This window comes from Alexandromys fortis, unplaced genomic scaffold (assembly GCF_014885135.2).
Source record: "Alexandromys fortis isolate MF-2015 unplaced genomic scaffold, M_Fortis_MF-2015_v1.1 scaffold_19, whole genome shotgun sequence".
Taxonomy (NCBI): domain Eukaryota; kingdom Metazoa; phylum Chordata; class Mammalia; order Rodentia; family Cricetidae; genus Alexandromys; species Alexandromys fortis.
The window spans coordinates 9672935-9687626 of NW_026067890.1; the positions used below are offsets into that span (position 1 = coordinate 9672935).

Consider the following 14692-nt stretch of genomic DNA (forward strand, 5'->3'; position numbering starts at 1 on the left):
TGAATAACAGGAATACTTTATAAAGTAATAGGTATTTTATATTAGGATAGATCTCATTTTTGAGCTTTCCTCCAAGATGAATTTATTTAGATATCGTATATGTGTACTTGGTGTACAGTGTCCTAAAAACTCAAGGCACAAAGGTAAAAATGACTTGTCCTCTCAGAGCAAGTTACAAGCGAAACATGGGTCTGCAATGGCCATGCTGTATTACAAAAAGGACATGAGGAATAGCATATACGTGGCCCTCATCTTGGGAAGACAGAACAAGTCATTTTATAATGGGGTAAATAAGTTAACAAAAAGAAGCACTCCAAGCAGCTGAGACACACTTTAAAAGGGCATGTACTCTACCCATAAAAGGCTCCCCCAAGCTCTGATATAAAGCCTATTAAATTTTAGACGAAATTCTAACAAGCCTGATTATATAATTTCCCAGTTCACAGAAGATTAGACTCAGCAATTAGACAATTATAGAGGGTAATGGAGGGACAGGAAAAGCAGTAATGAGATTGGGTTTTTCCTTATCCGCTAAAACAATCCTAATGAAGTTCTTACCTACACATGGAAATAGCAGTTGCACAAGGCATGCCCCTGTTGATTGAGCAGACAAAGCTTCCCATAATGTGTTTTGCATTAACAGTTATTGATGTTGGCATATCTTGCCCTTCTCAGCATTAGCCTAGGTAATGGTTCTGCCCTTTTTTTTTTTTACTGCAAATAGTTGCTTATGGCTCAATAAACCTATAAAGCCATACTTATGAAGGAGAGTTTATAAACAAGTACAAAATATATGGATTTTAATATATCTCACCTATCACAAAATTTAAGCACTATAGTGATGCTTGGCATAATAAATGAAGTCAAATGTCAGCCAACTCATGTCCTAAAAGTTGTTTAACAATTATTTGAAGAGGTTTTGAATCTTATGTTCACAATTTCATGACTGTTAAAATAAAACCATACAACAATGAATTGATATAACCTAGAGAAAATCAGTCTGTTAGATGTAGCACCTATGAAGTTAGCAATGCAATAAAAGGAACAAGAACCCAAACAGTCAGGGTCACAAAAGTCGTATGCTTAAAAATGACCTTCAGTATTCAGGATGGCTCATTCCGCAGTCTGAACAAAGTTCCGATTTAAAACACTTGCTGTGCAGAACAAGAAAAACCCACAGCTTATTCTGAGACCTTACACTACCCAGAAAGGGAAGATGTTGTCGGCATGGTTCCGGACACCTCAGCTTTGTTACCAACATTGTAGTTTGAGTTCACACAGTTAAATATTCTCATCCCGAGGCAGAAAATACTGTTTAGGGCCATTGGGATGCCGATGTCCCTATCTCATTTCACACAGCAGGCCAAATTGTTTTTCCTCTTGGGAAATTAATGAAAACTAGAGGAAGGCCTGTGATACACAGGGAGCAGATTGGAAAGTTCAGGCTGGAAATGACTCTGTCTTCTCTTATCCATTTGACTACTGATGTATCTGGTTTTAATTGGTAACATGTACAAGTACAACTTGAACAGCATGGATCAGGTCTCTCTAACAATAGGTCAGGAAGGAAACTAAGGAAAATTTCCCTCTTGCCATAAAAGAGATCACATATGTGCAGAAGCAAATTTCAGGTGCAATGGTGTTACAGGAATGGGCCCAGGGCAACAAAATATTTTGCAACTAATTAACTTTACATCCCAGTCAATTATGCTTCATCTTTCTAAAACATCTGCTGAGCCACAAAAATGCAAACCTTTTCCATGTTTTATGCATGGAGCAAGTCCCATAGCGATAAATTTAAATTTTCCCTTCTTATTTGGTACATTCTTTCATTTTTCTTATCTTGTTAGTACTCAACAGAAATTCTCAGACATTTGACTTTACACAAAACAAGCCACACATTCTTCCCTTTGTAACTAAGTTGCAAGCATAGTAATAAAATAGCACTAGAGTTTCTGTCAGCGTCTAGGGATCTGATTGGGTCAAAGCTACAGCCCTGCTTCTCTTCCAGGTCCTAGAGTCAAGGATAGTATCTACAAGCAGGCTTCTTCCAAAGTCCAATTTATCTGCAACTGGCTGTAACCGCAGGTGTCAAGATGCTTTGTAGGAAGGTTGGCATGTGCCAGGCACTGTCTGTGAAATCCCTCCTGCTCTTGTCCTTTATTTGTCTTTTACAAAATGGAATTGCTGCTTGGAACACTGGTGTGTGGCTGATCAGTCTGACTGGACACTGCAGTAGACATATTCTTGTTCTTCACTGACTTAGTGGGACTGTTTGGAGCTGTAAAATACCATTTCTCTGTGTGTGCGTGTACGTGTGCATGTGTGTGTGTGTGTGTGTGTGTGTGTGTGTGTTTGCTGGCTTGATTAACATAGCAACAACAGGAAATGACAAAGGAAATATAAATTTTGAAGTTTTAACCCCAAATTCTACCTGGCTGACTGGTTGTGCTGATAGTGGGCACCGGTGTTCTCCACATGCTTGAGAAACTAGGCAGTGAACTGGAGAGGTGTCAGACATGTTGATGGCAATGGTTTCTTCTTCAGATTGGCCAAGATCTTGGATATTTGACCCACAAAGAACTAGAAAGAGCCTCTCATTAACAGCAAGCAGGCTGTTCCTTTGCTGAGAAAGCAAAAGAAACATTTCTGATTATGACCTTGTTCACTTTCCACGGTTTTAATTAAGTTAATTCTCCCATTTAACAAAAGAAGTAGTGCCTGGAAAATTATACTAGCAACAGCAGAATTGTGTGGTCTACCCTTTTGTTTCTTGAAACGGTTTGTTTTCATCGACGGAAACATTTGAAACCCATGGCATCCTCTGAGCCTTGATGGTCCCGAAGATCAACCACACTCAAGTTTTCAGCACTGGCAACCATGGCTTCTAAGCACTTTTACCTAAAACAAAAAAACAAAAACAAAACCCGTGAGTCACTATAGTGTCAGCCACATGGCAGAGCTCAATCTACAACTGTCTGTAATTTATATATTACACTGTTTTCTGTACTGCGTTTCCACTGGAAACTCCCAAGGATTATGACACTGATAAAGCTGTAACACCTAATGTGCTGAAGATCACATAGAAAATCCAAGTCCCCCCTTGGTTTTCTTGTTTTTGTTTTGTTGGGGTTTTTTTTGTTTGTCTTTTTAGGAAAGTCATAGTGTGGTGAGAGTATGAATATGAATTATAAACTTAGTCTGTTAGACTCTAGTAAGCACAGCGATGTATTCTTCAGAAAAGGGTGGTTTAATGCTTGAATTTTATAAGTGCAAAGAGGTGGTATCAGAAACACACCAACGTCTGACTCAGGTACTCTGCCTCGGCATAGAATGGATTTCAGCGATTCCAGGTGCGTTCCTCCACACCCTTGACATGCTCTTTTAATGATTAGTTCCAGGAACTGTGTTTTGGAACAGGTTACTATTAGCGCAGTGTTCCACCCAGAAAAATGCATACTGATTTTCTTAAAATAGCTGTGTCATGAAACTTCTCATTATCACCACGGCAAGGTGTCAGATCTATACAGATTTAAATGTGGTATCTGGCCAGTCTGAAGGTTAGACATCTCGAGCTGCGTGGCAAGTGACAGCTAGAGAGTTAAGTACAGATACTGCTATGAGATTCGCCGACAGAAACACCGGCCTTCAACAACAGGCAAGAAGAGGGCTACATTCCACTTACCAGCTAGAGTGCCTATGTCTCGTATCTGACGACATTATGATGTCTTCACATTTAAAATGTTTACACATTTTTAAAATTTTTACAAGACATAGCTATACATTTAAACAAAGATTATCCTTAAGTAGGAAAAGTTCATTCTTTCTAAGCACAATGCGATATAATTGAATATTTTAATTTTTTTAATTATGAAAAATCTCCAAGTTCACTTGAAATACCATAAAAACAGATTAATCCTAATTTGCTCCCTTCTTATTTATTTTTGAAAGTTTAAAAATGTAACTATAGAATAGAATACAGCATTTGCTTTTCAAATTAGAAGGCTTAATTATAATTATACTCAGAATAGTATACTTACATGAAATTTGAACCCATTAATGAAACCCATTAAATGATTTCAGAGAACTCCTTTTAATATATTTTAACATGGAAATCACATGTCATATACAAACAAAGTATCCAAAGGCCCTTTATATGTAAGCTGTAAGCTTTAATATTTAATCCTTTGCTTTTTTTTTTTACAGATTCATAGCTAAAGCATAGAACCTAAGAGTTTCAATATAAAATTGTGCTGCAGGTCTTTGAACATTTTCTCTTACAGTAAAACTACTTGAAAGCATATAGTATAATATAGCATTTTTAATATCTCTTATCATTTCTTAAATCAGCAGAACATTTGTCTAAATGAATAAAATTAAAGCAATAGGCAAAGAAAAGTGTAGCTCTTTTATCTGACTGGGAAGGCTCTTTACTGAAAATGATGTGCAATTACACATGTTTTATATATTTTAGGTTTGATCCCCAAAAGGGCTTTTGGTGTCAGCTCCTGGAAGGAGGAAAGACCAAATGCCTTGGGAAGAGTAAAGGAAGAAAATACCCACCCATGGATCCAGAGGTAATGTGTGCTTGGTTTGAATTACTTTGGCCAAAATACATTGCTGTTTAAAAACCCGGAAGAAAAACGTGCATCTTTTTTTGCTGATCTGTCTTTGAAATCAATTGTTTTGCATATTTAGAAGCTGTTAGAGAGAGAAAGAACTGATAAATGTCATTAAAATTGTTTCCTGTTGGAATTCAACTTATAACTATACACCAAAATCAACTCTTTCTCACATTTAAAGGCACTTAATAATTGTTTGGTAAGCAATTCTATAAAAAAAAAAAAACAGCAAGTATTACTAACATGTAGTCAGTGTACATTGTTCTAGTTTGACTTTTGTTTCTGTGATAACTATCCTGACAAAAAAGCAACGTTGAGGAGGAAAGGGTTAATTTCGGCTTACAACTTCCAGGTGATGCTACACCACTGAAAGAAGTCAAGGTAGGAACTTGAAGGCAGGAGTTGAAGTAGATATAGTGGAGGAATGGTGCTTACTGGCTTGCTTTCCTTGGCCTGCTCAGCTACCATTCTTCTATGGCCAACATGCCCAGGGTTGTCTTTTCCCACGGTGGGCTGGGCGCCCCGGCATCAATTAGAAGTCAAGAAAATGTTCTGCAGTTGTGTCTACAGGGCAATCAGATGGAGTCAAATTCTCAGTCGAGGTTCTCTCTTATTCAGATGTCTCTAGTTTGGGTGAAGTGGCAAAAACTAACCAGCACGCATCCATCTGGTGCCAATGCAGAAGATAGAAGAATAAAATGGTTACTGAAATTCATTATGGGGTGAATAATTCAGTTAGGGTCATTGGATGAGTTAGTTAGAACAAATTAGTTAGGGTCACTAATTTGTCTAGGCACAAAATAATAATAAGCCACACTCCAAAGACAAAAAATAATGGAAATCATAGTATGTGGAAAGATGAATTATATTAGAAATGGTGGATGGAAACCAGCCAGATAGTCTGAGCATTTCCCCTAAGGCCAGGTAGGCAAGGGCAGTATGCATCCTTCATGTGTTGCCATGGTGATATAAGTGCCAGAAAGTCCTTAATTTACTTTTGAACTCAGTAATTTCTAAAGGGTTTCAGAAATCACTTTAATCTGCCCAAAACATCAGTGTAGCATCCCCACTGCTGTAAACATCTTATTCCCCATTTGAGGTGCACACCATCTGCTTTAAGGGGAGAAACATAATGAAATGCGTGGCGAATGGTCCAAGATGAAATGTAATTGTCCTAAATCCATTTCCACAGTATACACAAAAGTTGCTAGGGGAGTTTTATGAAGAAAGAAATTCATTTGTATTTAAAATGCTGAGAAGAGCTTAGGGGAGTTGGTAGAATTCCTATGCAAGAGGAAAATATGTTTGATCACTATGAATATTTGCACATGAAAGTATTGATTAATTTTATGGGAAACAGAAAAAAACAGAAGAAAGTAACTTTATTGGTTAGTTTTATGAAGAATATGGTAGGAAGAAAAGCAAGTTAACAATTTTCTATTTTCCAGAAATCCGAATATATATATATATATATATATTCATTAGTACATACGATATATATACATACACACACACATATATACTCATTCATTCATCAATTTATCTAGGGTCTGAAATGATAACTCATTGAGTAACAGCACTGTTGCAACTCCAGCAAAGCCCCAACCTATCCAATATCTTATTCTAGCCTTTGCAGGTACCTATGTGAATATACACAGAAACACACACATTTACACACACACACATAAAGTTGAAGTAATCTTGAGGATCAAACTCTTCAGGTTTATTTGGCATTTAAAAATATAACGAGGCAGCCTAACTCTTAAGAGATATTGTTTATAATAGTTTATAAAGAGAGAATTGCTGAATAAAACTTTCAAATATATGGTATAGCCAGTTATATGTATAATCGGTAATTTTACTCTGTAGGCGGAGACGGTTTGCTCATTTCTCAACTGCTCAGACCCAAATAAAAATGCAGAAACTATATAAACTACACGGTTTGGTCAATAGTTTAGGTGTATTCCTACCTATCTCTTATATCTTAAATTGAGCCATTTATTTTGTGTATCGTCACGAGTCTGTGGTTTATTGGAAAGATTCCAGCAACAGCATCTTTCTTCTTTGGCAGCTAGATGGTATCTCCTTGACGTCACTTACTCCCTTTCCATATCTCAGTTCAGATTTCTTGCCTGCTTTACTCTGCTCAGCCATTGGCCGGAACAGCTTTATTCATTAACCAATCAAAGTAACACATACAGAAAGACATCCCACATCATTACTCCATTATAGACAGATATGATTTTTAAAATGTTCAGTATAAGGAATAATTTTTAAATGAAATTTGTATATTTTATCATTCTTGTTCCAATACATTTGATTGAGCATCAATACAATTTCAATCTCTGCTATTATGCTTCAATATTTTTCTCAAAAATATTTTACATCTCAAAATCTTTAAGTGCCATAAGGGCAGTTTGTTCTCCCGGGGCACACTTGTACATCTTTATTTTATATCTATGATTTAGTCAGAATTTCTCAATGTGTAAATGAGTGATTAAAAAAAATAGTAAAGAAACAATTTGCAGATACATACTGGAATAGGGTTTTTCTAAAGTGTAGATACTTAATGAGCTAAGAGTGTTCTTTAAGTCATCTTTTTTGTTTCCAGGCCAGAACCTTCCTCTCCAATTACTACCGGGACCACAACGTGGAGCTCTCGAAACTGCTGCACAGGCTGGGGCAGCCCCTGCCCTCGTGGCTCAGACAGGAGCTGCAGAAAGTGAGATAGCACCAGTGGGGAGAATGGGGCCCAGAGTCACTGTAAAGCAGAAAAGGCAAACCGCACAACTTTATCCTTTTCATATGCTTGTCAAGAGAGGACTGTGAATAAATCCCCTTCAATATCTCTCATAAAATGAAAACATATGCACGCATTGGCAATTATTAGCATTAATCCTTACGTAAGGCTTTTGGAAACAAAACATGGGGTTTGTGGCACTATCCAGTTCCTCTAGTCTGGGGATCATCGTGCAGCCTAATTTCTCTGTTAGCTAGCTTTCTGGACATCACATGACTACTAATGTTCTGACTATATGCAAATTGTCAATTAAAAATTTGAGGAAAAGATAAGAACTGCAGTGTCTATAAATGAAGTCAGATCTAACCCACTGTCTGAATTAAGGGCTAATGTTTATAAGTATCATTTATCGGGTTCTGTTGGTCCATCTTCCCCTTGTAAGGTGGGGAGAGACCATGTTCATTGAGAGTTCCAGTTAATCACAAGGGCATGCCATCCTCAGAAAACTCCAACATGGTCTCTCAAGAGCTCCATTAAGACAGAAGTTGTGATTCTGAACCCTGGTTCAGAATCCATGATCTACTACATTACCAAGGTTCCCACCTTGGCAGTGATGTAGCATTTATATATATTTTGTTCGTTATTCTAAAAAGGAAGAAGAAAAGCTTTGTTAACTAGAAATTTAAAGACAAAATTGTATTTGCAGGTCTAAATAGGCATTTTTCCTTCTGTGTAGAAAATATTTCCATATCTTTAAAGCATGATGCTTCATATAGGCAACTACATCTACTATAATAAAGTTTTACTGTCCACTTTTAAATATATCAAAAAGTTAAGTTATATCCCAAAGTTACGTGTGAGAACATCACTGATTCCCTAACTTGAACCCAGTTTCATGGACATAAAACTCACAAGTTAATTTTAAGACAAGAAATGCTATTTTTGTTTTGAGTTACAGCTTCCTATTATATCTGGACTATATAAAATTGTGTTCACCAGAATTTTATCCTGTTTGTCCATGATGATCTATGAAAGTGTTGTTTATCTTTTTAGTGATACACGAAGGTAAAATTTTACCAGAACAGTCGATCAAGGTGACTTGGGAACATTACCCACAATTCTCCCTCCTCCACAGAAATAGTTCCAAAGGTTGTAAATAATACCATCATCCCCATTGTTAGAGAATTTATTCTTGCATCACTTTAATAACAGATGTGTATTTTTTTTTTGGTTTTCAGTGGGGAGATGAATTAGACAAGTGCAATTGTTTATTCCAAAAGAACACTGGTGTCTTTTTGCACATTGAAAATCCAACTTGTCATCTCTATTTCTTTATTTTCTTGTTTTTCTTGACAGTCCTGCCTAAAGTCTCTTGATCTTTATCAGAAAATGTGAACTTTAGTAATATAAATCACAATAATTCCCAGTTTCATTTCTAGTTGTAGGGATTTCATTCTCACCCTGGTTACTTGTGCCAGTGTTTGACACAGTCCCTTAAAATGGAGAAACAATAATGATAATTATTTATTTAAACCACAGTCATTTATTCAACACCTCCCTCCCACTTATATTAGAGCTTCTGCCACCTTCTTTTGTTCTGTATGAGACAGACTATAACTTTTTAACCCAGGCTGTCTTGAAATGTGCAATCCCCCTGCCTCTCCCTCTGGAGCACTGGGATCCCAAATGTGCAATTCTACACCCAGCTCTAATCTTTGTTTTCCTGACCTAGAGGAAAATCTTTCCTGCACAGGGGAGTAAAATAATAGTTAGTAGAATGGAAAGAGGATACTTTCATATCAAATAATATTGATGTAACTCAATAACTTCCAGCTCCTCATCAGATTTGGTCATGAAATGAGTTTTCTGCATTTTCTCACCTTCTAATGATGTATACATATCAGTGCCTCACCCACCAATATCTGAAATCAAAATCTCACCCAGGCATAACCATTCTCTTTCTTTCCTGGTTATTGCGAGCATTATGTGTATTTTTCTTGCTATGTTGGATAATGAAGTGAGCAACTGTATTTAATTATTTAACAAAACTTCTAAAACTTGGAAGGAATCTGCAATATGAGACTCTGCACTGTAACGATCTGTAAATCTCAGCTTTAATAAGATTTTCCTTTTTAAGACGTCTTCCCACCTCAGGATTGGTGTCTCAGAATTCAATAGTGTCATTTTTCAGAATTTTAAATTACATCTTCAGTTTTATGCCACATAAGTTTATTTAAATACTGGAATATTTTTCATGTCCTTTAGCATACAGGCATGGTTTCTTCATTCCTTTCCAGATAGTTCGGGCCTTGCCTGACTTACAAGCATAACTGTCAATTAGCTCATTTCTTAAAGGCAAAAATAATGTTTGTTTCAAATAGTAACTCCTAAAAGTTATTTTATGAAAATTCATCTAAAATAAAATTTAGGTTCTATTTAATAATGACCAAACACAATTTTAAAAGTATGAAGAACGGCATAACTGATCCACTCTCTCTCTCTCTCTCTCTCTCTCTCTCTCTCTCTCTCTCTCTCTCTTTCTCTCTCTCTCTCACACACACACACACACCTTATAGAAGTTTTGTGGAGGGGAGGGGGTTGCCTAAATCTTAGCAAACCAAACTTGTATTCAGGCTTGTGCTGCTTTTTTAATCTTACCGTTTTAAGTAATATAAAATAACCTATATTCTGGACTTATTGATTGATTTATTTTAAATTACAGGCAGCACAAGTATTTATAGAGAAATAATATCCAAGTGTTCTCTTTGTGGTGGTGGCAGAAAATGCGATTTGCTTGAGGAGGCAGATGGGCTCAAAAATAACCCTGACCGGGACTTTTATGGAGTAGACTATGGAATCTAGTAGTCTGGGAATAAGAGATGTGTTTTTTCTAAATCAACTTTAAAAACACAGTACTGCCAGAAAACTATATACATACTTCAAAATAAGCAAATATCTGTAAATGTGTTGTGTCTTAGAAACCTAAAGAGTTTTTGGTCTCACAAACAATTTTATTCGTTAGCATGTGAGATACATGGGATAAGCAGAGCAAAAAACGCGACATTGACTGAAATGAAACTGTTAAAATAGCTGTTGTCACCCTAGCATAAAGGACCATGGCTGTCTCTTGAGCAGAATCTACCCTGCCGCTGGCACAGCCCCTGGAGTGATGCTGTTGCTCCTGCAGCTAGACTTTAGGCGTCAGCTGATTCCTCCTCTTCTTGTCTTCATCATTGCATACGCACTTGCTGGATGCCAAACATCAAATGCTTGTCACCCAGACTTGGGAATGGGTCCTTCAAAATCGGCATCCTCATCCCAGTCCTACCTCTCAGTAGCTGTGTGGCCTTAGATAATTTGTGGAACTTCCTTGAGCCACAGTCTTTTTTTTTTTTTTCCTGTAAATTAGAGGCAATGAAGTAATTACTCTTGAGGTTATTATAGCCTCCCGGTAAGAATGTTTAGATAACAGCTCAGTGCCTGATTTAGCTGTGCTGAAATATGTTAGTCATAAAAACGATGTATAACCAATCATGGCTGTCTTCTATTCCATCCAACAGGACTGTCTGTTTTCTACTCCTGCTAATAATAAAACATATATGGCAAAAATATACAATTGTATCTGGTCAAACGAGAAACTATCTTCCTAATCATTGTCCCAAAGTTGTGCTGCTCTCGGGCCCGCTCTGGCGAGCAGCGCTCACAGTGAGGTGGTGACTTCTCTGTTAGGATGGTTTTCCTCCTCCCTTGGGATAGCTCACCAGCGTGTCCTCATTGGTGACTTCTTTTTTATCTGTTCTTTCTCCATAATTCTTCTTTAACCCAGTGGACACATTGCCAAAAATATCAGATCCACACCTCTAATTTCCTCAACAAAAGAGAAGCTTCTTGGTGGCATGTGTAAAAATATGTTATATGGAGGCATATATAATAAAGAGTTAATGCCATCCATCTTCAAATAAAGTGTAAGAAAATGTTCGTGAATTCTCTCCAAATCTCAACTTTAACCATCTAACGGAAGCTTTTATTCTGTAGATTAAAATACTCCATTATATGTTTATATTTTATAAGTATCAAATACCATTATTTTCTGTATTTTTCATTGCAAATATACAATGCATCCAAAATATATCGGCAGTCAAACAATTAAAAATGTTGAGATATTTATATTACTGTGTTTATATTGGATCTTCAAAAATATAGATGGCATTTGATCCCTATAACACTTAGGTGTGACTGAACACATTTCAGATGTACAGAGGTCACGTGGACAAAAGCTTTACTATCTGCCAGCATAGGTCTCAGTTCGCCTCTCACTTGCTGCTTGTTTGTTAGCCTGCTATTCATTCTCTGGCTGGGGAAGCTATTTCTACATAGAGTTTTAAGAAATGGCTAAACTTGTACCACTTAAAACAGGACAGACACAGTCCACAGTAGTTTACTAACCATGTACTGTCACAGCTTAGGCCCAGGACCTGGCATGACACACAGGCCTATGAGGGGGCTAGATTTCAGAAAACAACAAACAGGGGCTGTAGGAGGTGAATGTTGTGTTCCAAGGTGGTGACTCCTAGTTCCCACAGATGGAGGATGTCTGATGCCTGAATACGATGATGTGCTGGAAGGGAAGCAAAGCGACTACCAGGGACCACTGAACACTTCATGATACATCTGATCTGGATGGGTGTGAGCGATGAAATCTGTGCTGGAGAAGAATGAGAAGGAGCCTGAAGTGAAGTCCACTGATATTCTCCTGATTTTACGAGGTGTCTATAAAGTCATAACAGGGAGCCTTAACTTTGTAACTCACCCCAAACTCTGAACACTGTGATATGACAGACTAGCTCCTACCTTCTTATTAACAAAGACATTTAATGGGATCATCAGTTCTCAGTAAACTGTATCCCATACCACTGATGAAATGGGCTTTATAGCTTGAAAATAGAACCGGTCATTCACAATTTTTAAATTTTCAAATATTCCTGTAAACAAAAGTTCTGTAAAATCCATAGTAATGTCTGCAGAGATTTTTTTTAAAACTATGATTTGAAGTTTTGCCTTCCAGACCTTTCTCTCTTCACATTAAAATATACATTAAAAATTAAAGTAACCATCCATTTGCATTCTCAATTACACAACAATTTTTAGACTCTAGACATTTGTATAGGAGCTATTAAAGCATTTATTTTTGTCTCTTCCTTAATAAATTTCTTAGATGTGCTGGCATCGTTGATTCTCTAATATTTTAATCTTTGAACATTAAGCAATCAACATAGCTATGAAGATCCATTTCCCTTTCCTCCTTAATTTCTTCCTATCTTCAATAAAGCAATATTGTCTCCCAGTTTTGTAAGACTTAACTTGGACCTCTGTCTTGAAGCTTTCACTATTTTCTCAGCTCTTTATGTATTAGGCTGTTAATACCAGGTTACTAATACAAGTTATTTGCTACGTTTAGAATATACCATTCACACACACTTGGTTCTACAATTTTTCACATACATCTACAGGATACCTTATAAACTAAGTTACCATTTCTTTTTATTAGTGTACCACATGTGCATAACATAATATATATCACAGAATAAGCAATATTAAGTGAAAGCATGAAATATCTTCTATCTTTTACCTGGTAAAACTTAAATACAACTTTTGGTCACATATTTATAGAGATACAAAGTCATTCTCTAGTACATAAGCCCAGGACACATATTTTGAGAGACATTTAGTTGAAGAGTTTGGTCTGTTCTCTAAATGCAATTTTATTTGTAAATCCACATCTCCTAGCCAGATTTTCTCAGAGAACATTTCTTCTCAACCTCACTGTTGAATTTGATGAGAATTAAACATCCATAGACAGAAGCATTGGACTATTCCGACTTTTGTTCTTTCATATTGATTTACAGATCTCAAAGTATTGCCTCCCACAAATCCGTTGATTTATAATCAGAACAAATCTAAGAGCTGCCTGTCTGTAATACACTGAGTAGGAAAAGGACATGGCTTTGAATTTAAAAGTTCAATCTATTGAAGAAGATAGACATTGGTGACTTGGTAGTCGAACTTGAAGGCCAATAAACTTTAGACTACCTTTTCACTGACAAAAGCAATAATATTAATTGTTAATGAGATATTTAATACATCTGTATAAATAGAATAATGGTGCCAAAACTTCAGGCACTTTCTGATTTGAATTAGGTGGAATTAAAAATATCTTCATACAATCAGGCATATACATTATATTATATACACAAGTAATTTTGAAATTATTAATTATTTGCTTCTCTATTATCATTCATTAAGTTTCACAAATGTTTTTAGAAATATAAATGACCTACCATAAATATGATACTAGCATGGCAATAAAAATACAAAGCTGAAAAAGAAACAGAAAATTGTTGGCAAAGATAGAAGAGAATCATGACAATATTCTGTGCCTGCCAAAGACCATTTCTTGTTATTAGACTTGGGAGAAAAGAGAAAAATCTTATATAACGCAGCATCAGGGAGCAACCTCAACTACTCCTGACAGGGAAGCAAAAACAGAATCCTAGTACAAGAACCAAGACACACAGATGTACAAATGACCTTGTGTCAAGAGAAAGAATGTTACATTGATATTTTTTTTATTTTTTTTTTCTGCTAGCTGATGAAGATAGACCACAAAATCAATAACCCGCAGTGGAGAGACTTGATGTCCTGGGTACACTAATCTGCTTACTTTTGAGGCTCAAACCAAGACTGATTTGCCGAAGCTACCTGAAATAATCTCTGCAGCCTGCCTTCTCCACACTGACGGCACAGACATAAATTTTCTCCTTGTAGATTCAAGCAGGAGTCTAGGCACTAAATTCTCATTGTGGAGATCCACTTTTTTCCTCTCTTGAAGGTTTTCAGAATATTTTCTAAAAGCCAGTGTTTATTTACCCAGAAAGCCTTCATCATATTAATCTGATGCAAATCTATTATGTATATTGAGACGAAAATTATTTCAACTAAAGATGGCACTTAAGGGCAGGTCAGCATGGCAAAACTAAGAAGAAATATGAGAGCAAGTACAGACACGTAGTTATGTTCTCATCGCACGTGGCACACACACGTGGATGCAAGCCCCAGCTGCCTCTCTCCTCGGCCACACTTAATCGGTGCACATAATACATCCCAACAGCTATTGTACTGTTGTTTGAAAAGAGCCTCCTACCGTCACATTCCCACTTTTCCTCCCGAGGGTTAAGAATCTATTTAAAATATTTTCATCAGAAATACAGGGCAGGATAATGTGGAAATAGAAGAACAGCTTGCACTGAGGTATGGCCCACTTCCTGATATT

At 36.6% G+C, this 14692-nt stretch overlaps 1 protein-coding gene across 2 annotated transcripts in view; it reads left to right on the forward strand.

The window, feature by feature from the left end:
- Ndst4 (N-deacetylase and N-sulfotransferase 4) overlaps positions 1-7353 on the forward strand; it is a 227423-nt gene extending 220070 nt beyond the window's left edge. For both annotated transcript variants that reach the window (XM_050152462.1, XM_050152525.1), the window contains 2 exons: positions 4475-4577; positions 7234-7353. In XM_050152462.1, coding sequence (XP_050008419.1) covers positions 4475-4577; positions 7234-7353 — 223 coding nt within the window. The remainder of the gene's footprint in view (positions 1-4474; positions 4578-7233) is intronic.
- The last annotated feature ends 7339 nt before the right edge of the window (positions 7354-14692 follow it).